This window comes from Anabrus simplex, chromosome 1 (genome assembly GCF_040414725.1).
Source record: "Anabrus simplex isolate iqAnaSimp1 chromosome 1, ASM4041472v1, whole genome shotgun sequence".
NCBI classification, from domain to species: Eukaryota; Metazoa; Arthropoda; class Insecta; order Orthoptera; family Tettigoniidae; genus Anabrus; species Anabrus simplex.
This window is the reverse complement of record NC_090265.1, coordinates 376,728,755-376,755,373: the sequence shown is the minus strand read 5'-3', so window position 1 is coordinate 376,755,373 and position 26,619 is coordinate 376,728,755. Positions and strand designations below refer to the sequence as shown.

The 26,619-nt window shown below is 39.1% G+C and overlaps 1 protein-coding gene across 1 annotated transcript in view; it reads right to left on the bottom strand.

Moving 5' to 3' along the window:
• The window catches only part of mad2 (mitotic arrest deficient 2), a 42,981-nt gene extending 21,307 nt beyond the window's left edge, over positions 1 to 21,674 (bottom strand). Inside the window, exons 1-2 of the mRNA XM_067143131.2 lie at positions 21,518 to 21,674; positions 21,241 to 21,387 (exon numbers count right to left, since the gene is read on the bottom strand). Coding sequence (XP_066999232.1) covers positions 21,241 to 21,387; positions 21,518 to 21,599 — 229 coding nt within the window. The 5' untranslated portion in view covers positions 21,600 to 21,674. The remainder of the gene's footprint in view (positions 1 to 21,240; positions 21,388 to 21,517) is intronic.
• Between the last annotated feature and the right edge of the window lie 4,945 nt (positions 21,675 to 26,619).

Genomic DNA, 26,619 nt, shown 5'->3' with positions numbered 1-26,619 from the left:
GGCAGCAATGAAAGTCTCATACGACATCCCCAAACTCTACAACCAATCCCTATCAATAGAAATGAAACTATTCAAAATTAAAGTTATGCCAACTGCCACACATGGTATTCAATTAATTTGGCCTTACTTGACGGTGAACAACCTTAGGAAGCTAGAAAGTGTCAAAGCGAGATTAAGACAGCTCTCCTAATATCAAAATTCTCAGGAAATAGCTACACCTATAAAATAGCACAGGAAACCTTCCCCATGGAAGACATAAAGCACATTTTTGATCTACCGGAAACGCATGCATACAAAACTATCATCGAGGAGAGACGGAAAAAGCCGACGAGATACCCCAAGAAATAATGGAGACTGATGCAATGAAGTCCAATTTGGAAGGGACCGAATTTCAAACTTCGACATCTATATACGAGATCCGCTGTCCACGGGTTTCATGGAAGGATCTGCCAGAACAAGGCATTCCATGAACCCAAGGAGGATTGCGTCTGCAAGAAATGCAATAATCCATGCTCTAAATACCATTTAGTGGAATGTGTAAACAGACCTCAATCTCTAATCACAGAAAGATGGCGGCTGGAGGAGATACGCGCAAGCCTAGTGCTGCTGCAGTTTGTGTTGTTTGTGTGGTAATAATCAGAGTTGTTGCGCTTTACGGTTCTCTGCACGGGTCTATTCGAATTAAGGAATCGGTGTGTGCAAGTGAAAAAGTGAGTTCTCCTTTTGCATGGCTACTAGCAGAGAGAAACTACTACATTCCGGCGTTCTCTCTGACTGGATGCGCCATTTTCCAGACTTATAGGCGCCTCCCTACTAGCTCGGAGCTGAACAAGCCTAGGCCTGGTCGCTCAGCGATTAGGGGCTTGCTTTGCCTCCTACTACTGACTGGAGATGTCCACTTAAACCCCGGTCCCACCACTTGTGAAATGAAAACAGACATAAACATCTATTGTCAGAATGTGCAAAGCCTAAACAATAAGTTGTCTGATTGTGAACTATCCCTGCCAGACTTAAGAGAAGTTGACGTGATTGGACTTACTGAAACATGGCTCTCTTGGGCTAGTGACAGTGAACTACCACTCAGTGCTAATTACAGCATATTCCATCGTGATCGCGCTACTCTAGGTGGTGGAGTGTTGCTAGCAGTGAACAGTGCTTTACCATGTAAACGAAGGACAGATCTCGAACGGAACTGTGAGTTAGTGTGGGTGGAGCTACTCTTTCCTCGACGCCCTGTACTTGTGGGATGTTACTACAGACCACCAAACAGCCCATTCAGTGACCTTGAACAGTGCCTGGACTCAGTCATTGCAGCTCTCCCTCATGGTGAAGTAATTTTAATAGGCGACTAACTTGTCTATAAAGTGGCCTTCTCCAACTACCGGACTGTCAGCTAACAACTGTGACACATACTTTATAGACAGTTTTATTAATGGCCTCGGACTGAAACAGTTTAATATGTACCCAACCCGTGGACCCAACACCCTGGACTTCATACTCTCCTCATTAGAACTTAAAACAATAACCCCAGGCAGAAACCTTTTCCTGTGCGACCACCAGTCCCTCGATGCTACATTCCTCCTTCCCCACCCCTCCTCAAAGCCTCACAGCAGGACATCCTACCGCCCTACCTACATCTGGCGCTGTGCCGACTGGCCTGCAGTGTGTCGTGCCCTGGAATGCCTTCCCTGGAGTCTGCTCGAAATAGCTGATATCGAATCGGCTCTTGACCTGCTGTACGACTGGTTGCAAGCTGCAATTAAAGACTTCGTACCTGCACAACGGGATACTACTAGCAAACATCAACACTGGATATCACAAGAGACCAGACTGATACTATTTAATAAGAAGAGAGCTTGGCGCCTGTGGAAAGACTTCCCTAACCCACACACTCACAATACCTGCGTTAAAATACGCCGCCACGCGAGGTTTATGGTCAGAAGAGACTACAAAACACACGTAGACACTGTCACTGAAAACGTCCGCAGCAATCCCAAGCGCTACTGGAGTCTCATCAACACACGGAGAAGGACGGAGCGGATTCCTGTCAGCGTGAACCACAACGATGCAACAGCAATACCTGTTCAACAGGTATTTCTTCTCCAACTTCTCCCCTCCCTTACAAAACCAACCGCTCCCTCCCGTTGGTACAGCTTCAAACAGAACCCTATCAAGCATAACTACCACACCAAGTGAAGTTCATAACCTTCTTCAAACTCTTCGTACCAACAAAGCTACCGGTGCCGACACTATAGGTCCTCTTTTCCTAAAAAATACTGCTAGCACTCTTTGCGTCCCTCTCTCTAAATTATTTAACAGATGTTTTGCCGCGGGCTATTTTCCTATTACCTGGAAACAGACAAATATTGTTCCACTTCTCAAATCAGGCAACAAATTTAATGTTTCATCTTACCGACCAATCTCTATTCTCCCCACACTATACTTTATCTTTGAAAAAATTATACACCAGCGTCTCCTCGCATTCACTTTGCCGTATATCTCAACCAAGCAGCATGGTTTTCTACCAGGTGGCTCTTGTCTAACAAACCTGGCCACTCTGCATAGCTTTGCATCACACGCCATTGCAGCTAAATCACAGCCGGATATCTGCTACGTAGACATTTCGAAAGCTTTCGATTCTGTTGACCATACTCTGTTGCTCCATTTAACTCTCCGAACGATTTAATATACATGGCAGTCTTCTGACCCTTCTTGCTGGCTTCCTACATAACCGTTGGCAGAGAGTGGTAATATCAGGCACTTCATCCTCATGGTTACCAGTCACATCCGGTGTCCCACAAGGCAGTAGTCTTGGCCCCTTGCTGTTCTCTTTGTTTATGGACGATCTGCCGTCCGAACTCAACGAAACAGCGAATACCCTACTATTTGCTGACGACGGCAAGATATTTAGGGAGATCAGGAATCCAGCAGATGCAGCTCTGCTACAGTCCTCACTTAATGCCCTCTCAAACTGGTGCCGTACTTGGAAACTTATCCCCAATCCACAAAAATGCAGCCACATGACCATAACACTGCGTAAATCTCCTCTACCGACATCATATTACCTACTCGACAAGCCCATCACCGTGGTTACGCAACAGCGTGACCAAGGTGTAATATTCGATACAAAATTACAATTTAAGACCCATATAGAAACATATACAAACAAGGCTATGAAATTACTAGGCATTCTCTATCGCTTCAAAGAAATTTCTGACCCCATTGCTCTTCGTCACTTCTTCCTCACGATCGTTCAACCTCTCTTAAACTACTGCTCTCCGATTTGGACAACAGCCGCCCCCTCCAATACTAAGCAGTTAGACAGAGCAGTGTCCTTCTTTGCTGCAATTGTAAGGAACAGAAACCCCAAGCTCAGAAATCTGCCTACGCAGCAGGTATTAATGGCAATTAATGGGTCACCGCTGCACATCAGGCGACAGGTAGCTCACCTGAGTTTCCTCCACGAGATCTTAAATGGACATTACCGCTCGGAACATCTTGTTTCTCTCTTCTCTCTCCGCGTTCCTTCCCGCTCCACCAGAACCAAAGACCTTCTCCACATTCCCCACACTCAGCACTCAATACTTCAACGATCTTTCCTAATCCGCCTCCCAACACTCTTTAACAATATTAATAGGAGACAAGAGCTTGATATAGCATCAAATAAAAGTGTATTCAAGAGGTGTGTAAATAGTATCTTAAAGATAAGTTGATGTGAAGGGATTATACCACCATCTTGACCCACGACGACTTGGCTATGAACATGGACATTCTCATGGTTTTCGATTTGGACAGTTATTAGTAGGATGTGTACCTGATCTTGTTATTTTTTGTTATGTTTGTTATATTTTATTATGAAAGTTTACGTTTGTTAAATAGTCTGTTGACAGTGCAAGTGAAATTTGCTCAGTGTAGCTGTATCTTGTGCTTTGTGAATAAATAAATAAAATAAATAAATGACAGAGTGGTGAAAAACTAGATTGTACACATTGTGTTTAATAAATAAATTAATTAACATCTCACTTATCCCCACCTCCCGCACCTTTATCACTACTTGATCGTTTTCTGGACTAGTTCAATCAATCACTACTGATCTGCATTTAGGGCAGTCGCCCAGGTGCCAGATTCCCTATCTGTCGTTTCCCTAGCCTTTTCTAAAATGATTGCACCCTTGGTAAGTTATTCCAATCCCTAACTCACCTTCCTATAAACGAATATTTTCCCCAATTTGTCCTCTTGAATTCCAAATTTATCTTCATATTGTAATCTTTCCTACTTTTAAAGACACTACTCAAACTTATTCGTCCACTGACATACCATGCCATCTCTCCACTGACAGCTCGGAACATACCACTTAGTTTACAAAAGGAGTATATTTATTACCCCACCTATTCAATACAATTAATACCATGTTATGTGGTTAAATAAACATAGAAATTCTAAATTTTAAGAGGACATGTTTCGCTCTTCTTTTATTGGGCATCATCAGCCTTATTTAATCTTAAAACAAACATTTAGAGGACAATGACATTTATAATTTATAATAAAAATTTGTGATGTTTAAGGTTAAAAACACTAAGGAATAGTAGTTATAAATATGATGCTGAGACATAACATATACAACACATGTTAAAATCATTGTAAACAATTTTAAAATCTTTGTCCAAAAGAAAATTTGCATCATATATAAAATTCTAAAATCAACTTTTGTCTGGCACCTAAGTGGATCTTCTTCATAAGAAAATTCGAGCATTGTTAGCTTGAGGCAATTCTCAATACAAGTCTTCAATAGACTAGATTGGTTGAAACATTGAGGATGCCTTTCAGCGTTCAGTCTGCAAGCCTCTGAGAATTTACTAAACGTTGCCACAATCCTCGATTTGCAACTAGTGTTGTGGCCTCATTTAGTTCTATACCTCTTATCTTTAAATCGTTAGAAACTGAGTCTAACCATCGTCGTCTTGGTCTCCCTCTACTTCTCTTACCCTCCATAACAGAGTCCATTATTCTCCTAGGTAACGTATCCTCCTCCATTCGCCTCACATGACCCCACCACCGAAGGCGGTTTATGCGTACAGCTTCAACCATCGAGTTCATTCCTAAATTAGCCTTTATCTCATCATTCCGAGTACCCTCCTGCCATTGTTCCCACCTGTGTACCAACAATCATTCTTGCTACTTTCATGTCTGTTATTTCTAACTTATGAATAAGATATCCTGAGTCCACCCAGCTTTCGCTCCCGTAAAGCAACGTTGGTCTGAAAACAGACCGATGTAAAGATAGTTTCGTCTGGGAGCTGACTTCCTTCTTACAGAATACTGCTGATCACAACTGCGAGCTCACTGCATTAGCTTTACTACACCTTGATTCAATCTCACTTACTATATTACCATCCTGGGAGAACACACAACCTAAATACTTGAAATTATCGACCTGTTCTAGCTTTGTATCACCAATCTTACATTCAATTCTGTTGAATTTCTTACCTACTGACATCAATTTAGTCTTCGAGAGGCTAATTTTCATACCATACTCATTGCACCTATTTTCAATTTCCAAGATATTAGACTGCAGGCTTTCAGCACAGTCTGCCATTAAAACCAAGTCGTCAGCATAGGCCAAACTGCTTACTACATTTCCACCTAACTGAATCCCTCCCTGCCATTTTATACCTTTCAGCAGATGATCCATGTAAACTACAAACAGCAAAGGTGAAAGATTACAGCCTTGTCTAACTCCTGTAAGTACCCTGAACCAAGAACTCATTCTACCATCAATTCTCACTGAAGCCCAATTGTCAACATAAATGCCTTTGATTGATTTTAATAATCTACCTTTAATTCCATAGTCCCCCAGTATGGCGAACATCTTTTCCCTCAGTACCCTGCCATATGCTTTCTCTAGACTATGAAACAAACACAACTGCCTATTCCTCTCGTAGCATTTTTCAATTACCTGGCGCATACTGAAAATCTGATCCTGACAGCCTCTCTGTGGTCTGAAACCACACTGGTTTTCATCCAATTTCCTCTCAACGACTGATCGCATCCTCCCTTCCAAGATGCCAGTGAATACTTTGCCTGGTATACTAATCAATGAGATACCTCGATAGTTGTTGCAATCCTTCCTGTTCCCTTGCTTATAGATAGGTGCAATTACTGCTTTTGTCCAATCTGAAGGTACCTTACCAACACTCCATGCTAATTTTACTACTCTATGAAGCCATTTCATCCCTGCCTTCCCACTATACTTCACCATTTCAGGTCTAATTTCATCTATTCCTGCTGCCTTATGACAATGGAGTTTATTTACTATCCTTTCCACTTCCTCAAGCATAATTTCACCAACATCATTTTCCTCCTCCTCATGAGCTTGGCTGTTTGCAACACCACCATGATGATTTCCTTTTACATTGAGATGATGTTCAAAATATTCCCTCCACCTCTCCAGTGATTCCCAGGGATCTATTATGAGTTCACCTGAATTGAAGGGTCGGGGGAAAAAAGCAGGGGAGTCAAAAATTTTTAAACTTGAGAAAAAGCTATTTTAATGTTCAAATTGTTGTGACATCAATGTATCAGCACATTAAGTTATTTCAATTTCCAGAAAAAAACAACTAGGGTTTAGAAAATATGGAATCAGAGCTCTAGGCATTGTGTTTGTCCCCACAATGGTGTAATTCCACAAAACCCTATCAAAGTACACGTTTGAAGTGGAAAAAAACAGGTAAGTCAAGTGGAACAGACTCGCATCATCTAGTTGTGAGGAAGCTGACTGAAGAACTTGCAAACATGAGGACTGCAAAACTTCATCAGACTTTGTATATCTTTGAATTTTTCTTTGGAAATCGGGAGAAGACCTAGAATAAAGAACGGAAATATCTCAGTAGACTGCGACAAATTGATGTTTTAGGAGACAAGTGATTTTTTTTAAAGTTAAACTTACCATTATAAGCTGGAGTGGGAAGTTCAAACAGCCCATCCTTCAATGGTAGACCTTGTCGTGGTGCCCTTATAATCCCCGTTTGCATTCCTCCGTAGTAAGTCGTGCGATACTGCAGCATACGGTTGTGGCTGGATGCAGAAGCTATTACCTTAATAGGCTGAATTTTGAAAGGGCATTTTGTAGCATATTTTGAGTCCAACATCGTCTTCCAGTCTAGCACCATTTGTTGGGTAACGCTGACCACAGTGAAAGGGGATGGTTTACATCTGGACGCTTTCACCATTTCTTTGAAATCCTCAGGTGTTTCCATCAACGCTTTTAGATTCCATAAGCCGACATTTTTATCGCACTCCAAGTACGAATGGCCACGCACGGGGAATGTAAGTTTGATGTCCTTCAGGCCAGCAATTTGATTGTGTGTTACATAATGAATGAAGCGGAAGACAGTATAGTTTTTATTCTGACCACCTGCGGAATCGCAGAAAATTGAGAGTTCTTCAGTGCCTTCATCCATGATATGTGTGATGAAGTGAAACAAGAATGAGGTCACTTCATTCAGGCCTTTTTTTTGCAATACATTCTGGATAGATATAAAAAATTGATTGGCCTGTTGCAAGAACATGGATATTGAACGAATACATAGACAGTTGTCGTTTATAATAAACGTCATTGGTTGCTATATGTGGCAGGGATACATTTTTAGCAAAGTCTATGCAGATAGCCACCTTCTTTTTATTTTTCCTTGCCGAGAGCTTACTTTTCCTTTTGCGGTCGTAAAATGCTTGAGCCTTTTTCTTATGAAGAATGTTCATCTTCGTTAAACGATCAATCTGTGTTTGATCATTCGCCGTCTTCAGAGTTTTGCTTTTGCAGTGAATTCATCGCACTCTGCACAAGTGTCTGTTCGAGGATGGCCAAACGAAATATTAAATTTCCTGTTGAAAATCATTCGATATGTGTCATAAGACACAGCCGTGGTAGGATGAAGTTCTTTAAAAAGATTGAACATTTTCTTAATGTTTAAATCTTACGGCAAGTATGTTTTCTTGGAGTCCTTGAGGCTGTAGTGACTCTGACGGCCTCTGAAAATTTTAATGTGATTATCAATCATAGTTGCAATTGCCTTATCTAGTTGTCTGTGTTTTGTAGAATGCTTACCCATTTTATCCACTGGTGCACATCCATGTGATTTCAGACCTTCCTGCAGATAGTGGAGCTTATTTTTGCTTATGCCATGAATTGCACAAAATGCTTTCGCACATACCTGAACGTCCTGAACTGCCAACGCCTCTCGACCAATACGCAGTCTGTAAGCATAGCTAGCTTCGCGAAACTGAGCAACTTCTTCATCCTCCGCAGCCTTCTTTGCGCCACGGGCATAACTGTAATTAACCCTCCCAAATACCTATTTTGTTCATTGTGAGACTGTAGACTGTTGAACTGGCGTAATATTTCTTTCCTGTCCGCTTCACTCGTGATGTAACAGTCAAATCGTTTACAATGACAAGGGGGGCCAGGTTCGTGGGTAGAAAGCTTCAGTTTCTTGTTCACCTCTGACATCCGTCCAGTAATCTTCCATTTTTTTGCTTCATGTTTTACAAGTTCGTCAGCACTGGAAGCCATAACCGCTAACACACACTCGCGACACACAGCTCACAATACAACCATAACCTCGTGGATGAACAAAAACAACACATCAAGTAAATGGAGGGAAGCACAGAGAACAAAGTCAAGACAGATAGCGCCGCGATATTTGCTCTGCCCTCTCGTGGCCAGCTGAGGCATCATTGACTTGCCTGCTTCTTTCCTCTTTGCGCTTGACTTCCCTAGTTCTTTCCCCTTACAGCGAAACTTTGAGCGCTTATTTCTCCTAACTCGCCTGCTTTTTTTCCATTTCCGACCTCTCAATAGATGCGCATGATCACTCTGAAGCGGACTGTAACAATATCTCAATTTCGAGAAAAAAGTGACTTACCTGGTTTTTTCCCCCGACCCTTCAATTACTCAAAACACTGTTCATTTCCTTTTTCCCTCCCTTCCTAAGATTCTTTATCACTGTCCAGAAAGGTTTCCCTGCTGCTTGACCTAGCCGTTTCAGGTTATTACCAAAATCTTCCCATGACTTCTTTTTGGATTCAACAACTATTTGTTTCGCTCTGTTTCTTTCATCTACGTACAAATCCCTGTCTGCCTCGGCCCTTGTTTGGAGCCATTTCTGATAAGCCTTCTTTTTACGTTTACAGGCTGCTCTCACTTCATCATTCCACCAAGATGTTCGCCTTTTCCCATCTTTACACACAGTTGTTCCTAGGCATTCCCTTGCTGTTTCTACTACAGTATCCCTGTATGCCACCCATTCACTTTCTATATCCTGAACCTGCTTACTGTCTACTGTTCAAAACTTCTCACTAATCATATCCATGTACTTCTGTCTAATTTCCTCGTCCTGGAGATTTTCTACCCTTATTCATTTGCAGACAGACCTATTCAATACATATAAATTTTTAAACATTTAGGAATTTATTATTAATTCCATTGGAGACATGTTTCACCCTTCATTGCGGGCATCATCAGTCAAATTACCTCCTCAAGGCAAAAATCAGGTACCTGATTAGTAATTAAATTGTAAAAGTTAAAATACATTATAATGGGAAAAGTTAAGCAACCAAGAAAAATTTGTTCACTGGTGATACAGTTATACAATATAGTTTATAGACATAGTTTATAGACTGGGTATTTTAGCAGAGTCCAGCAGTGGTGTTCCGAAGAATAATTGACGCACTCATTAGAAAATCATAGGAAATTATAAAATTTATACAAATATTTACATTGAAACAGTCAGGGGAGAAAGGGTATAAAGTATCTGGCGTCAATTTTCGAAACATTAATTACTGCCGTTGGTTGAACGATTACAGGTTGACAGGGTAACTATACAGAAAATTTAAAATATTCAATTAAACAGTTGAGAAATTACAGCTTATATACATATTTACAAGAGAGCAGCTTGTTGAGAAAGGATATAAAGATGTTTAGCATCAAGTGCGTCCCGTTGTTTTAGTCGTTGGATGACGTTTGCAGCATTAACACATCAGTGATATGCAGAGCGGTCCAACCTTAGTTTATAATCACAGGGGGCAGGGAAAAATATTCCATAGTTTTATTTTTTTATTTTTAGAATGTCAAATGAGGTTCTATAGACGTAGTCAAACTGAAAGGTGTCTGGTTGAAGTCCCGGGTTCAGTACGGTGAATTTGGTCGGCGTGGACCGTGTACTCAGTGACACCCAATGAGTCTCCCCTCACACGAAAGATAGGTTGGAAACTCAACGTGGCGCAGCCCAAATGGTGTTGCGATGCACTACACATTTACCTACGTCAGCGCATTTAATAATAATGATCATGAGCACTCGAATGAGTATTAAGTTTAAGAGAATTTCACACTTTTCTGCATTCAGTCGGTGTTTTGTGTCGGTTTTTACATTTTACGAGGTAAATAACTATCGCACAAGTCATTACATAGTAAACAAACACAGTCATCCGTTGGGTTGTGGAATTTTGTCTATATGCATATATTGTTGTGGAAGCAATGCATTTAAGCGATTAGAAAAACTGAGAACACAATATAGGCCAAATTCATCAAGCTCGCCATTCCTCAACAACACAGAATATTCAATAGTAAGCAGATCAAAACATTGAAAATTCGATCAATCTATCATATAGCTATTGATATTATTGGTTACTTCACATTCGAGATCACACTTTATTAACTTTTCATTATGATTTATTCCTGGCATAAAAGACATGCCCTAGAGTAATGTTATAAAAACTGAAAAATGTGTTTATATTACATGGATCTGGCAGAAGAATGAATTTCCAGAATTTTTCCTGAATTCCCTGACATTTCCAGGTTTTCCAGTTATTTATCAAATTCCCTGACATTTCCCTGTTTCCCAGGTTTTCCATACGGGTGGACACACTGTTAAATTAATTTTAAACACAACCATCTTTTTCTAAAGAAGGCCTTTGGAACAATCGTTATTATTTCATGAAGGCGAATAACTGATTCCATGAAATGTAAGCATATTTCAGCTGTTGTTTATGCAGTTTGCTCAGAACATGTCACCTCGTGTACTGATCGACCGTGTGAATGGTCTCGACCTCGCATCTCAAAAGCAGGAAAAGAGAACTACGACAGGGGGAAGAAAGTAGAGGAACTTTCTTCTGATAAAAAGGCTCAGGCTTGATGTTGAACCTATTGAAATTCCTGATACTGAAACCTGCATTCACACTATCAAAACTTATGCATGAGAAGAAAAGTTCAGAATCACTTAAAGTTGCCAATAAGTCATTATTTATAGTGTGTGTATTTATAATATGATCGAGTTCACCTCTGTAATATAACGGTTAGCGCTACTAGCGCCCTTCCTCGGGGACCCAGGCTTGAATTCTGACACTGCCAGAAACTTAAGATTGGTATGAGGGTTGGTATGTGGTTAAAACGGTGCATGCAACTCATTTCCATTAGGTGTGTGCTTGAAAACCCGGTCTAGAAACCCAAAAATAACGGCCAAAAGGATTCGTCGTGCTGACCACACAACACCTCATAATCTGCAGGCCTCCAGGCTGAGCAGCGGTCGCTTGGTAGGCCAAGGCCCTTCAAGGGCTGTAGTGCCATGGGGTTTGGTTTGGTGTGCTTGAAAAGAAATGCACCACCTCGGGACGAGAACATGAATGTACAGATTTAAAATACGGTATTTCTGTGAGCTATTGATATTGCGTATTGGAGGTCTATTTGTGTAATTTTATTTGTCTACTGCCTTTCCAAATCCATTTCGTTAGTTTGTAACGGAATACTATAAAATTTCACACTTTGGTCTGTAGTACAGTATGGTATATTATTATTCCACTGGCTATAATTAAGACCATGGCAAGACAATACAATGTGTATCTATTATGACGAGCGTGATCTAAAAAAGGTGGCCTACTGAGCTTGCTTTGTAAATATAACATTGCTATAATAATTTGTTTCTAATTGTTAACCTGTTTGTAAATTGGTTAAAATACATGTTGTAAAGAGTTATTTTGTATTAATTATAATGTATAAATTCCAAATTACTTCTTGCGATTTACTGCTATCGACCGTATTTTGTCACAAGGGCGAATAGGCCAATTTTTGCAATTTTCACTTTATGCAATGTCTCATATCGATAGGTTGAAATGCACCTACTGCCACAAGGGCGAACGTCTAGTATTGGAAATAACGGCGGGAAAGGAACATTTTTTAGGAGTTATAAGGGCGAATATGATAAAGGTTTATCACCAAAAGGGCAAATCTCACATCTAGAAAGGCGAACGTGAGAAGTGCTTGCCACCAGGATGAATGTCCACGGAATTCTATAGAAATAAGAGTTTAAAGTTATTGTTTTCGTTCTTACAGTGTCCATTTTCTTGTACACAGACGCGTTATCTGCATTGTTGATGAGCGGGGAAACTGGAATGGATGCACTGTCGAAAATTCAACAGATTTGTTGCTAAGCCAGATATGAGTGACATAACAAAAGAAAGAATAGCAGTGTAAAAGAAGTAAAGAAATTCATTATGCAGTTGCCAGCGGTACCTTCATATTATTGCAGGGAGAGTACAGTACGAAAGTACCTTCCAGCTGAAATGAAAAATATTTCAAATATGTACAGACAATTCAAGCAGCAGGCAACTGATCCCGTGAGTATACGAGTGTTTAAGATTAAATACTTCCTTTAATATCAGCTTTCACAGTCGAAAGATAGACAAGTATGCCAGGAAAAAGCGTAATGATGGAACAAAGATCAGAGTTGGATATCCACCTTAAAGAAAAGCAACATGTAGAAGAAATATTCCTAAAGGATCAGAAGGTACACACGGAAGACTCCAGTACCCTCACTACTTCATTTGACATACAGAAGGTACGCAGTACACCGGTGGGAGACAGCATGTCTTATTACAGTACGAGGTACGCTGTACACAATCTATGTTTTTATGAAAGTTCAACTAGAAGTGCTTTTCGTATGTCTGGGGTGAATGCGATGGGAAACTAGGCGCTAACGAAGTTTGCACCATTCTTAAGAATGACGTTGATGAAATTAAATAACTACCTTAAATTTATATTGTGATTCTTGTCCGGGATACAATAAGAATAAGCACGTGATATACACCCTCAGCCAAGTGTTGCAGAAATGCACAACATTACAACTGATCAAACTGACATGTCTTGTTCCAGGCCACATGTAACTTGCCAGTGGATTCAATGCATGCCTCTATTGAAGCAACTTGCCATAAAATAATCTTGAGCTGCGAGTGAATGGCCAGCAATAACCAGGAATTCCAGAACTAATCCTCGAACAAACGTATGTCACGTGTTGGACCATAATGAGTTTGAAGACTGGAAGAGTAAATCTGCTAATACTGAAATGATGGTTAATAAGCAGCCAATTTGCTTTAAAGACATCTGTTCGGTCAAGTTTTTGAAGGGAGAAAAGTGGCTTCATATCACCCACACACTTTCTGAGAACAGTAAGACAATTGCAGAAATGCAGCCAGAGAGAAGCGAAAGATATAAGAAAAAGCAGCAGATGCTCCAACAGGCCTACGAGACACGACTTCCTCTGACTATGAAGAAATTCTAGGACCTAGAGAAGATATAATCAGTGAACATTATCCCACCAATTTACCATCAGGAATACCTACAGTTGCCAAATTCTGGAAATGATCAAGACAAGTTGGAGGAAACTGATGAAGAAGATGAATACCCAAAGGAACTTTAAATCAATTTCAATGTTTTCCTTCCCATTATCACGTAGCCATTAAAGCACCTGTACACATTTGTTTTAGTAATACAATAAATTAAAGTTGATTACTGATTTGGGATGCAATAAATCATACCCATTTATCATTCCTTCTTTATTTGATATACTTGTATCCTTGAAACAGGTACAAATGTATCAAAATAAACAGAGCTAGTTAAAGCAATACAAATGGAAAGTTGAATATAACTTTCAGATGCTGCCAAAAAGGTGAACGTAGGGGCAAATAGGATAAATATGGAAACTTTACTTCACCAGAAGGGCAATTATGCCAATAATTCACATTTTATACTTTTGGGTGACAAATGAAAGGGTTCAATGGTAAATAACCTTTATTAGAAGATGAAAAATAAATAAGGCTTCATAAATTTGTATAGAACATTAATACTACTTTACTGACGTAAGTACAAATTACTTTGTTGATACTGAAAAATTTTGTAAATGGCGCATTCGCCCTTCTGGCGAGATACGTCGACTATGATCCACAGTCTTTTCAAATGAATTTCATGAGGCCGTGAAGAAGACTTTTGTATTACAGTATCTATTAATGCAGCCAACAACAAGCATATAGTTCTGCCCGAACGTTATGGTATTAAAAAATAATAATTTGAAGACACTTTGTAAAATGATTCTTCTTCTTCTTCTGATTCTCAATTTATTTACTGGGTTCTGCTTTCGCGTTATACCCAGCCACTAGTCGTTTTATCAGGGAAAGCCAAAACTATGAATATGATATATTAATTGTAAACGCAGGGGGGAGGGGGGAGGGGGGAGTTAAGAAATTAGCTGAAAAAACACACGCACGTATCATATACTGTGTCAAAAACAAAACAAAAAACTTGGAATAGAGAATGGACAGGGACACAAGTTTCTATTCTTCACGCCAGTGTGATCCATCACAGCGGCTATCTACATCACAAAACATGACCGAATCAACACATAGGGAATGTCTTAGATTCTAATAATGGCTTTAGACAAAAAACAAAGGGATTCAGCGCTAGAGGGCCACTGTAAAATGACTGAATATACCTTATGTATGTAAACACCACATGTGTTCCAGTTTCTTATGGTCAGATGTTGATGAAGGTGCCCCTAAATAGTTCTCGTAACGTCCACCCGCAGCAGCACATTGCTATACGTACAGAGCCTGTAATGACGTATGACTCTAGGCCTACGTAAAACCAGCAATCCTAAATAAGTGTTAAACACATCTTCAATGTTATCACCTATTACATAAGAATAAAATGTATTTTCCTAATTACTGTTTTTAGAGTTTGCTTTACGTTGCACGAACACAGATAGGTCTTATGGCGATGATGGGATAAGAAAGGCCTAGGACTGGGAAGGAAGCGACCGCAGCCTTAAGGTACAGCCCCCAGCATTTACCCGGTGTGAAAATGGGAAAACGTGGAAAACCATCTTCAGGGCTGCCAACAGTGGGGATCGAACCCACTATCTCCTAAATGCAAGCTGATAGCTATGTGATCCTAACCACACGCCACTTTCCCAGATTTCCTAATTACTAAACAAGATATGAATTACATTTGAATTCCCTAACTACTAACCTTTAATGATGCAACTGCGTACATTTGCGGGCAGAAAATGTGACCCATACAGAAATAATAATAATAATAATAATAATAATAATAATAATAATAATAATACTTTTATGGTTTTTGGAGGTGCCGGAATTTAATCCCACAGGAGTTCTTTTACATGCCAGTAACTCTACAGACATGAGGCTGACATATTTGAGCACCTTCAAACACCACCAGACTAAGCCAGGATCGAACCTGCCATATTGGGGGTCAGAAGGTCAGCGCCTCAACCATCCGAGTCACTCAGCCAAGTGACCCATACAGAAAGCGAGACTTATGTCGGAAATAAAATGCCTTCCTTCCCCTCCTTGCATTCTTCTAGCAACATGATTGAAAAGCCGCTAGCTCTTTCCAAAAGATGAGAACTTCTCACCCCTCCCTCTTTAAGGTCGAGTCTCTACAGGTCTATTTTCGAGAGTTGGAGTTTGACATTGGCACTGGTGTTGCGATAAACGGCATGTTGTTATGGTAACGTAGGAAACTTTGATATGTTTATGGCACTTAACCAAGTGTTTGTCACTGTCACACGGTGTCCTTTCCCTGCTAATTCTGATTTTTACCTGTTAAGTGTTATATTATTTTATCATTGTGTGTGCATACAGTATTTGTACTGTCAGAGTGCTTTCATTTCATTCCATGTGTGAAAGCATGATTTGGAAGGCCACTATTCAGAAACTGTCTTCCCTCGAGGGATCAGACATTCATTTATCCATACCTGCATACCTGGAAAGAAGAGATCTCTTGGTGCTCCAGTCACTGATCTTGACTCTTTCTAAGAAGATGCCATTTGTCGCCATATTTATCGGTATTATCTCACAAGGGAACACCCTACAGTGAATAAATTATTTAGATCACTGAATAAGCATGATTTATTCACACTATAAAGTGAGCCACAAGCTAGGTTTCAAGTATTAAAAAAATGAACGGCTGAAAACTGCTGCTCGAATGTGGAGTGTAACCCTGCGTTGTGAATTTTTTAGTAAGATCAAGACTAAGGACTTCCACCAGATTGTATGGTTGGACGAGACTTCGTAAATGCGGGTTGCAGTAAAACTAAAGGTGGACTGATGACACTACACAGAGTACCATGCCTGATCCAAACATCAAAGGTCATCGGCCCTGATCCATCTGGAAAAGGGGGCAGATTTATAGTAGTTTAAGCAGGGACAGCCTCCGGTTTTGTTAATGGGATACTTCTTTTCTTTAGATCCAAGAAGACTGGAGATTATCATGAAGAAATGGATCATGAAAGATTTTTTGTATGATACAATATAGGCTTTTGGGCTTATGCCGTGTCAAGAACGGCATAAGCCCAAAAGCCTATACAGTATCATGTCTATAAATACGGGCCGTGAAAGCATCAATGGCAACATTTTTTGTATGGTTAGAGAAACAATTACTTCCCAACATTCCCCCTAACAGCGTCGTAGTTATGGGCAATGCTCCTTACCATAGTATGGAAGTGGAAAAGGCGTGCCAATAGGAACGAAGGCAGTATCGCCTGGCTTGAGAGGCATGGGATCGAGGTCAATCACACACTAATGAACAGGGCTTTATTAGGAATAATTACAGATATCAAACCCTGGACCACGAAATATTATGTGGACGAATTGGTTAAGAACCAGCACCATGAAGTGATACATCTCCTTCCTTACCAGTGTGATTTAATTCCATTGAAATGATTTGGAACCAAGTAAAAAATGCTGTGGCGGCAAATCAAGACTTTCACAATGAAGGAAGTAGAAGACCTCATTGTCACAGCCGTTAATAATGTGACAGCCGTGGATTGGGGAAAAGTGGTAGGCCATGTCCAAGAAACAATTGTTGAAATATGGGAACGAAAGGTGGTAATACATACTGCAGTAGACGAACTAATAATATCGTTTGGTGAATCCACAATTTCCATTTCCAGTGAAGATGAGAATGGCAGTGACGTGGACACTGAAGGAATTGAACCCCTCCCCAGTGATTAGCATGGGCAGCCAGATGGGTAAGTAACTTTGTTTTCATTTAGCATTGCATTAGTAATTGTCACCGAGTTACGGACTGGTTATTTTTATATTATGCTTTGCGGTTCCCAGAATTAAATTATTCTGTTCCACATCAAATATTCCTGTCATGATTTAGTGATGTATGTCTTCTACGTAACCTGTTGATTGTGCATAGCTTTGGAGGAAAGAAAATGCGAAATATTTGAGCTTACAACCAAGTTTTTTTATTTCCGCTTTTACTTCAAAAGTTTTTCATGATATTTGTGTTATTACAATGTATTTCATACCAACTGTAACATACGGACTAGAAACGCTGGTAACTAATAAAAGACAAGATAGCAAGATCCAAGCAGTAGAAATGAAGTTTTTAAGAACATTGGTTAAAAAGACAAGAGATAGAATTCAAAATATTAAAATCAGAAAAGAGATAAATGTAGAACCATTAGTACAGAAGATACAGAAAGCAAGACTGGGATGGTTTGGACATATAAAAAGAATGGGAAAGGAACGGGTAGCAAGAAGGGAATTGGAAAGAAAAGTTAAGGGAAAAAGACCAGCTGGAAGATCGAGAAGAAGGAGGATGGATCAGATTTGGAAGGACATTAGAAAAGCTGGATTGGATGTGGTGGAAGTAATGGAGCAGGAACAGTGGAAGGACAGAAAGGAGTGGAGGAGGCTTGGAAACCACACCCGGGCGACTGGAGTGGGACATTGATGATATTTTTATTTCAATCCATGTGTGCAGTTATTCCTTTTAATATTCATAATTAGCTTACTATTAGTTTGTTTATAGATATTAGTTGAAGATTACTTTTAGGTTAGCATTCGTGTTTTCTTTTAACCTGTGGATTTAGAATGAATACTTTAAGATAGTTTGAGATAGGACAGGATTGTGTGTGTTTTCATCTGTAGATTTAGTGTGAATAGTGTATGATTGAAAATATATTAATCTTTAGAGAATAAATCAAGACTTTCAAAACTAGTCCATGAGAGGAGCGTGACACTCCATATTCTTGGCAACACTGTTTGGTGGTGTGTTTATTTTTTGTAATTCAGTGCTTTTGCCACCAACTGTCAGACTCCCAGTCTGGGAAAAAGGAGTATAATCATATTACCGTACTTACGCGAATAATCCCAGCATATTTTATTAAAAATTTTGAGGCACAAAATTGGGGTGTGGGTTTTATTCGCGTTAAGGATGCCAACACGCTCCTAGCTCACCCAGTTTTCGATGCTGAGTGTAGAGTTATGCTTTGTGCAACCGTAGATGGAAGAAAACGGTCCCCATATGTCATATTTCAATGGAAAACATTTCAGACTTAATTCTAAACTGACTTTACATTTAAAAAAAAATAGTACAATATTTTACAGAGTAATTTAAATTCAAAATTTCTCCACGTCACGATAGAACAAGTCTTCTGGAACATGCAGGGTTAGCTTTCTGCATTTTCACTCACTTCGGTGTGTGTATAGTGTGTTCCATAGTTGAAAATAGAGTGAAATCTTAATTCTTTTGTATTCAGAGTTTTAAGGAAAGCCACATCACGTAGCAGGCAGTATGCGGAAAAGCAGAATCCGTGAAAGCTGGCGATCGTTGGCATTTCTGAATTACAAGATGGCTGTTAATTCGAAATCATGTAATTGGAAGTCCGATCTCGGTATTACAAAGACTTTGAATTAACGAGGCTTTACTGTATCGCAAAACTAATATCAGATTTCGCTGGTGTGTCTATTTAAAGTGTTTACATTGCACGAAAAGAATTATCCACCACCGGTCATGTTACTGTCCAGTAAAATGTGTGAGAAGTGTTTTAGATGTGGAATGCGACGAACTTGTAAGTAATTTAGGAGAGGATTCTAGTGATGCAAGAGGCAACGAATCTTCCCGTCTACAGGGAATCGAGCCTATTGCAAGTTCAGATTAATGAAATACCTGTCACGTAAGTAGGCCTACTTGCTCATTTTCATGGAAAATATATTCCATAGCAGTGATAATGTATTTTTATCATCTCAGGCAAAGCAGCTATATCCGTAAATTTACATGTTCATATTTGCATAAAGACCACGTGGACCTCACGGAGTGATACGAAATGTTTTGTTTATGCCTACGTTACTCTTTCATTAGAAGAAATTTTAGTTCATTTCATTTGTTTTCAAAATGAGCCTTCCTAAAATGAGGGTGCGGGCATTATTCGACGGCGGGGATTATTCGGGTAAATACGGTACTTTGGACTACTACCCCTCTCATTATTTACTCCAAACATAGCAAATTTCATTCAGGGAGATTATTTCTGACACCCTCGTCATTTCACACCAGAATGTAGTATTGTTCATTTTTGTTTCTCTGAATTCACACCAATCGTAAAGAGAAGCATTAATGGCTGGGTGGAGTCAAGTACACAGTAAACGGAGAAACCTCACAAAAGAAAAAAAACTAACTTTCTGTGATCTATAGGAATGGGCCAGATTTTTTGCATGTAAGTGGGTGATTTCCAATAAAAGAGTAGCGTTACAAAAATGTTGCAAAGTTTGGGCTGGGAAGACTTGGGAGAAAGATGACGAGCTGCTCGAGGTGGTATGTTCCGAGCTGTCAGCGGAGAGATGGTGTGGAATGACATTAGTAGACGAATAAGTTTGAGTGGTGTCTTTAAAAGTAGGAAAGATCACAATATGAAGATAAAGTTGGAATTCAAGAGGACAAATTGGGGCAAATATTTGTTTATAAGAAGGGGAGTTAACTTACCAAGGGAGATGTTCAATAAATTTCCAATTTCTTTGAAATCATTTAAGAAAAGGCTAAGGAAATAACAGATAGGGAATCTGCCACCTGGGCGACTGCCCTAAATGCAGATCAGTATTGAGTGATTGACATACTGATTGTGGTTAGAAATGCAAAATGAAAGTAAACAAAGCAAGCCTTAATGAATTTTAATAACTTCAAAAATTTAACACATCAGCATAGGTAGGTAGATACGGGAAAGCTTTTCAAAAATCCTCAGTGTGGAGTACATTTGTATGAAGTGGAGCTTGAACATTGGGTTATTACAGATATGAGAGAAGACAAAAACAAGTCGAATAGAAAGGAAAACAAATGCAAAAATATTGTAGGAAAAATAAGGATAATGATGAAATAGAAGTAAAATTGTAGGACATATCTCCTGGCAATGACTTCATTACCACACTACCAAGCCGACCTGGTGGCTATGAGGGGAAGAAAGGAAGTGGTGGGCCTGAGAAACCCTACGTGGAAGACATTAAAAGAAGTATACAATGTGAAAGTTAGCAGATGAAGAAAGGGGCTCTGAGTTAACTTGCTGTACCCATTAGATTATGAATGATTAGGCCTATTTTCTTCTCCTGACTTTACGTATTACTGCATTGCTGCAGTCTCCTTTCCTCAACGAAATTAATCCTTCGACAATAACATGCAAATATAGTTCTTGTAAACACATGAGAGTTTTTGATTGTTTAGATTTATACATAGTTTATAACTAATAAGGAAAGAGTGGTACAAAACGGAAGCAAATTGCCATACTCTACAAAGATTGTCAACATAAATATTAATAAAGTAGTAATATTACAAGAACCTTCGTAAGCAGAAAACTCAATCGCAGATTTACTCCGTATCTGGTGCAAACAAGAGAAAATCAGCATTATATTTTAAGTAGGTTAAATACAAAATGGGTGGAACATAACTCCCCTCTGTAATAAACTACCAAACACATCTTTCGGCTACCTTCATATTTCGTATAACATAACAAAAAATCTCTATCTGGATTTGTGCTAAAATTAATCATTTAAATGCCTTTAGAAGTACACTAATAAGTTACGTGAACAACTTAACATTGGGTTTTAATATATGCTCACCTTCAATTTGCTCCAATACGTTTTTTAAAAATGCTTTTATTTTTTCGTTCGTTGACATAAGAATAGTGAGGCCATAGCACTGTTCCGTGGTGAAGTCTTCGGACGGATAAATTCCTCTTTGATAAAGAATATTATTGATTCCATAATCTGCAAAAGTAAAATTAATCGTACCAGTAACTGACAAGAACATCGCCATGCCATATTCACGTGAACACATCAAATTGTAAAACGGGGATACAAATACAAATAGTAAAATTATATTCCTGAAGACACATACTTAAATATTCTCTCACGAGAGCAGCAGAACCTTTCAAGGTAATGGCATTTTGACTTTGAGCGGAAGCTTGCTTTGTTTCCATCCTTGTAAAGTTTCAATGTTTCAAATCAACTACCACCCAGCCAACTCCCGCCGTTTCTTCCTATACGTTAAAAATATCATAATCGATAAGTATCGATAAACTGTCGATTCAGACGTCATAAAGCAAGACCAACTACAATGCATAAAGTTAAGATCGACCAGACCGACTTCAATATCTCGGTCTTGTTTCTACATAACTACTTATTCTCTTTGCTACATAAGTCCTCTTTACATAAGTCGACTTCATCTTTTCTCTGTCTAATAATTTAGCACCATTAGGCCTAAATGAATTTCTGTATCACTTATGCTTTTAAAACATTGATTCAAAAATATCTTCCAGATTCGGTAAAAGATCAGTCCTTGTGTATCAATCTGCAATGTCCGCCTCCATGGCTAAATAGTTAGTGTGCTGACCTTTGGCCCAGAGGGTCCCGGGTTCGATTCCCGGCGAGGTCGGGGACCTTAACCATCATTGGTTAATTCCGATGGTTCGGAATCATTAGTAGGGCCCAATCCTCAAAGACATGCAGTTAGTCTGCCACTGCTAAACAGAGTCTTGGACAGGCATGCCAATCCATATGATGAGCCCAAATGGCATGTCTGGGCGAAACTCGGCTACCGCACACGGCCTAACCACCCAAACGCTGGTTCTATCGGCCTTATGTTTATCACCCTTTCCTTTGTACACAGAGGCTACTATAGCAACTCTCCATTCATTTGGTATAGTTCCTTAATGTAAACAGTAATCAGATAAGTACTTCAGATATGGTATGGTATGGTAAATTGCCAGAAATTTTATTCCAGCTTGTTTTCTCCCTTTCAATTTTGTATGTTATTGTAAACTAACTGTTACGGCTTCGCTCACGAGGATTTCATAAGTTGATAAAAATTAATTGTTCCTCGGTACTGCGCCAAGACATTATGTAAAAATCCCTAAAGTGTAAAATCTCGCAGAAAAATTGCATTTCTTTCACACCAGAACTTCTTTGTAAACCACATTTGTGGCATTGCCTTTTGGGGCTAAGATGACCAAGCTACTGGCAGAGCTAAATCTGGAACAAGCGACATGGAACTCTACATGTGAGAAACAGTCCCCTTTTAAGTCGAAATTCAAGAAAGGGTTTCTTTATTTCTAAAGGAGATTCCAAATACCAATTTTCATGTCTGTAACATCTTAGTTTTTAAGATATAAGTATCCTCATAAAAAAGAATTCAACCCTTTCTTCACTCCAGCTTAAGTTGATTTTCCGAAAACAAAAAGTATGTGTTTCTTTATTTTTAAAGGAGGTTGCTAATACCAATTTTCATGGCTGTAATATGTTAAGTTTATGAGATACCCTATACTGTAGATATATTCATTTTAAAAACCACCCCAATCCTTGACTGAGTGGTCAGTGTTGAGGCCTTCAGTTCACAGGGTTCCAGGTTCGATTCCGGTCTGAGTCAGGGAATTTAATCGTGTGTGATTAATTCTTCTGACTTGGGGACAGGTTGTTTGTGTTTGTCCCAAGACTCTCCTCTTCATATCACTCAGCACACCACTTGACCAACCAAAACAGGAACACACCATAGTAATTACATCCCTACACATAGGGTCGGCATCAGGAAGGGTATCCAGCCGTAAAACAGGGTCAAATCCACACTTGCGACACAGTTCGCACCCGCGACCCTACAGGTATGGCAAAAGCAGTAGTAAAAGAAGATACTCATTTAAAAATTCACCCGCTTTTTTATTATTTCACCCCCTTAAGTGGACTTTCCAAAAATGTGTGTTAATTTATTTTTAAAGGAGACTCCAAGTACCAATTTTAACATCTGTAACATGTTAGGTTTTTGTGATATATTGTACTGTAGAATCCTGGAACTGATGTTGCCATGGTTATGGCAGTTCATTTTCTTATCCGATTCTTAGAGCAGGGGTAGTATGGTGCCAATATCTCCATAATGGTTGGTTTTAGGGCCTCAAAACATGGTTTTCAGGCCTGTAGGGCTTACCAAGTTTTGTTCTTTGGGTCAAGGGGCTTAAAATGAGCTTTGTCTTGTCCTTGTACAACAAATTCGATTTTCACCTATTTTAGCCTTTTATTTTTTTTATTTTTATGTCTCTCCCCCCCCCCTCGAAATGTTTTGAAAATAAAATACAGCCCATGTTATGCACTGGCAATGTAGCTTTCTATAGGTGAAGTAATTTTTAAAATCGGTTCTGTAGTTTTTTAGTCTATCTGTTACAAACAAATATACAAATATTTCCTCTTTAGAATATTAGTATAGATGTCTTTGACACATAAGTAAATTACAATACATCATTAATATCAGTCGCCTCTTCTATCTGGACTTTATATTTGTAACCCATAATCCTTATATACAGCTGACTGAATAATTCTGCCTTTTGTAAGTTCTTACATATTCATTTCCCTTGTTCATTAATGATCACTAGCATGTCCATCTTCGAACCTGTTTCTGCCTTAATGTACCTATACATACTCTTTTATTTTCAACTAAATTTTGTATGACTGCCGGTTATGGTTGCCATCATGTTATCCTTAGCAGACTTCTTTACTAGTTTCAGTTTCCTAGTAAGTTCCTTCAATTACTTCTTACTTCCACAAACAATTTCTAACTCTCTCTCAAATCATAGGATATAAACTTCTTGGTTCCGTATTGAATTGTGATCACAATAATAATTAAACTAATGTCGTAACAGTCCACCTTTCAATACTATATTATGCAATCTTTAAATTACATTTCTAAACTAGGAACTAGTTTTGGCCTTGGCTGGCCATCATCAGCCTTAATGCAATACTGTACAAACATATGTAATAACCAAAACAAATGTACAAACACACAAAAATGACATTAAAAAGTGTTAAAAATATCTGGGATGAACTATGTACACAACGTGTAAAATATGACAAAATTAAATCAGGCTCTAAAATTCTTAGATGCATTGCATCATGTTAAAATGTTCCTGTAGTGCTTGTTGTTAAAATATCATGCTGAAAATGCTGAAAATTTCCCCTGTTGGAGGAAAAATTTTACCACCTTTAAAAGTAGGCTACATATGTACCTGTTTTCACATTCCTCAACAATTCCTTTAAACCTGTCCTACAGACAGCTTGCATTTTTATTTACTACTAGCAAATGTACCCGTGCTTTGCTACGGTATTCTACATTGTATACGGATATCGACGTAAAGACTGTGCATGCAGTAAATGAGATTGTTTTAAAATTGCATGTCTCTTAGCCTTATCCGAGAAATAGCATGGGGAGATCCACCTCATGTTGTTTCCAATGTAAATTGAGGGTTGCGGAGTTGTGATGATAATGGCAGGCTCACTTGCCTACTGCCATTCACTATTGAGTTGGCAAGTTTACATTACAATTGCAGGCCCCATTGCCTACTGCGCGGTCACAATCGATTTGGGGTGTTTTAGTTACAATGGCAGACCCATTTCCTACTTTCAGACAGATTACAGTTGAGGAGTTTTTATTATAATAGCAGGCAACTTCCCTACCACCAGTCAAAATTGAGTTGTGCAGTTATCAATGTAATGACAGGTCCTTTTTACTGCTGCCAGCCAGATTACTGCCAGCCGTACAGAATTAGTGAGTTTCCATGAAAATAGCAGGCACTATGCCTAATGCTAGTCAAATTTTAGATTGTAACATTTGTTTATAATGGCGGGCACCCTGGCTTAGAGCCAAACACAATAGGGTAGGGGACTTTCGAACAAAACTGCATGATCCCTTGCCTTCTGAAAGACAAATCGAGAAGTGAATTATTGATTAAAATGGTAGGCCCTCCTTACTAATGCCAGTTACACAGGAGTTGGAGATGGACCCCATTCCTACTGCCAGCAGTCAAAGTCGGTGTAGGGAGTACTGATTACAATAGCAGACATACCCTTTCTCGATCGCTACAAATCGACATCAATGAATACATATAGATGGACATACGAAAGTATATGCATGTTTACAATATTGCAGACCTTCATTTACAGATTATCTACTGCTAAACGGTACGTCATATTGACAAAGGATTGTACCGTAAGGCGCAGTATTTAGCGATCTAGACGGCTGGTCCTATGATATTTTCTCGCATCTCATCTATTCATGGGTCAGATTGAGTCAGAAACGTTGAATAGGTTGAAATTTGTGTAAGATAATCATATATTGCATTACTTTTCGGATAATTATGTGACATAGCATTTGGCTCACATATGGGTACTGGGTGGGCCAATGTTCGTGTAGAGTTTGATCATACTATCTTTCCTGTAAGTGATTGAAAGTATGAATTATATAGGTAAAGAGTCCAAATTTACTTAAAATCGAGAAATAGAGATGAATCTGACGTATAAGCGATACAGATACGACAAAAAGTCATAAGACCAAGGTTGAAGATCACTCCTAACTCAACAAAGATTGTGCCATCCGTTATGTGATAGGAATTCCCGTTTATCCCACGAAATACCTCGAAACGAAGGACTGCACCATCATTAAAATTTGTTCCATATTCTTCGGGGATAAAAATGACAAAATTAAAGATCTGTACAGTTTTTCGTTCGTTACAGACCGAAACGTATAATTTTGCCAAATTTCAATTTTCTTGCTTGTCTGGCAGATTATGCTGCAATCTGGATTTTGGGTGAGGGGGTAAAAATTATGACTTTCAGGAAATTAAACCAAAAAAATGCAGAAAACATATTACCCCTCAAACGGGTATCTGTACGAAAATTTCACCAAAATAGTCAATGTACAGGCACACACAGTCGTTACGATTTTATTTATATAGATAGATAAGGAATCTGCTCCACGTACAACACGTTTTGGCTACGTCCGCTGGACTTAACCTGCAAAACCAACCGTTCATGATATCTCACTTATTAATCCTCCTGTCGAAAAATTCACATGAGAACAAAAGTTTTAGAAATGGATTTCCACTAAGGATTGTAGATTTCGATTAATTTCGGATGTGCATATTTTGAGGAAGTGCAAAATCATGGTTCCGGTTTCGGATAAAC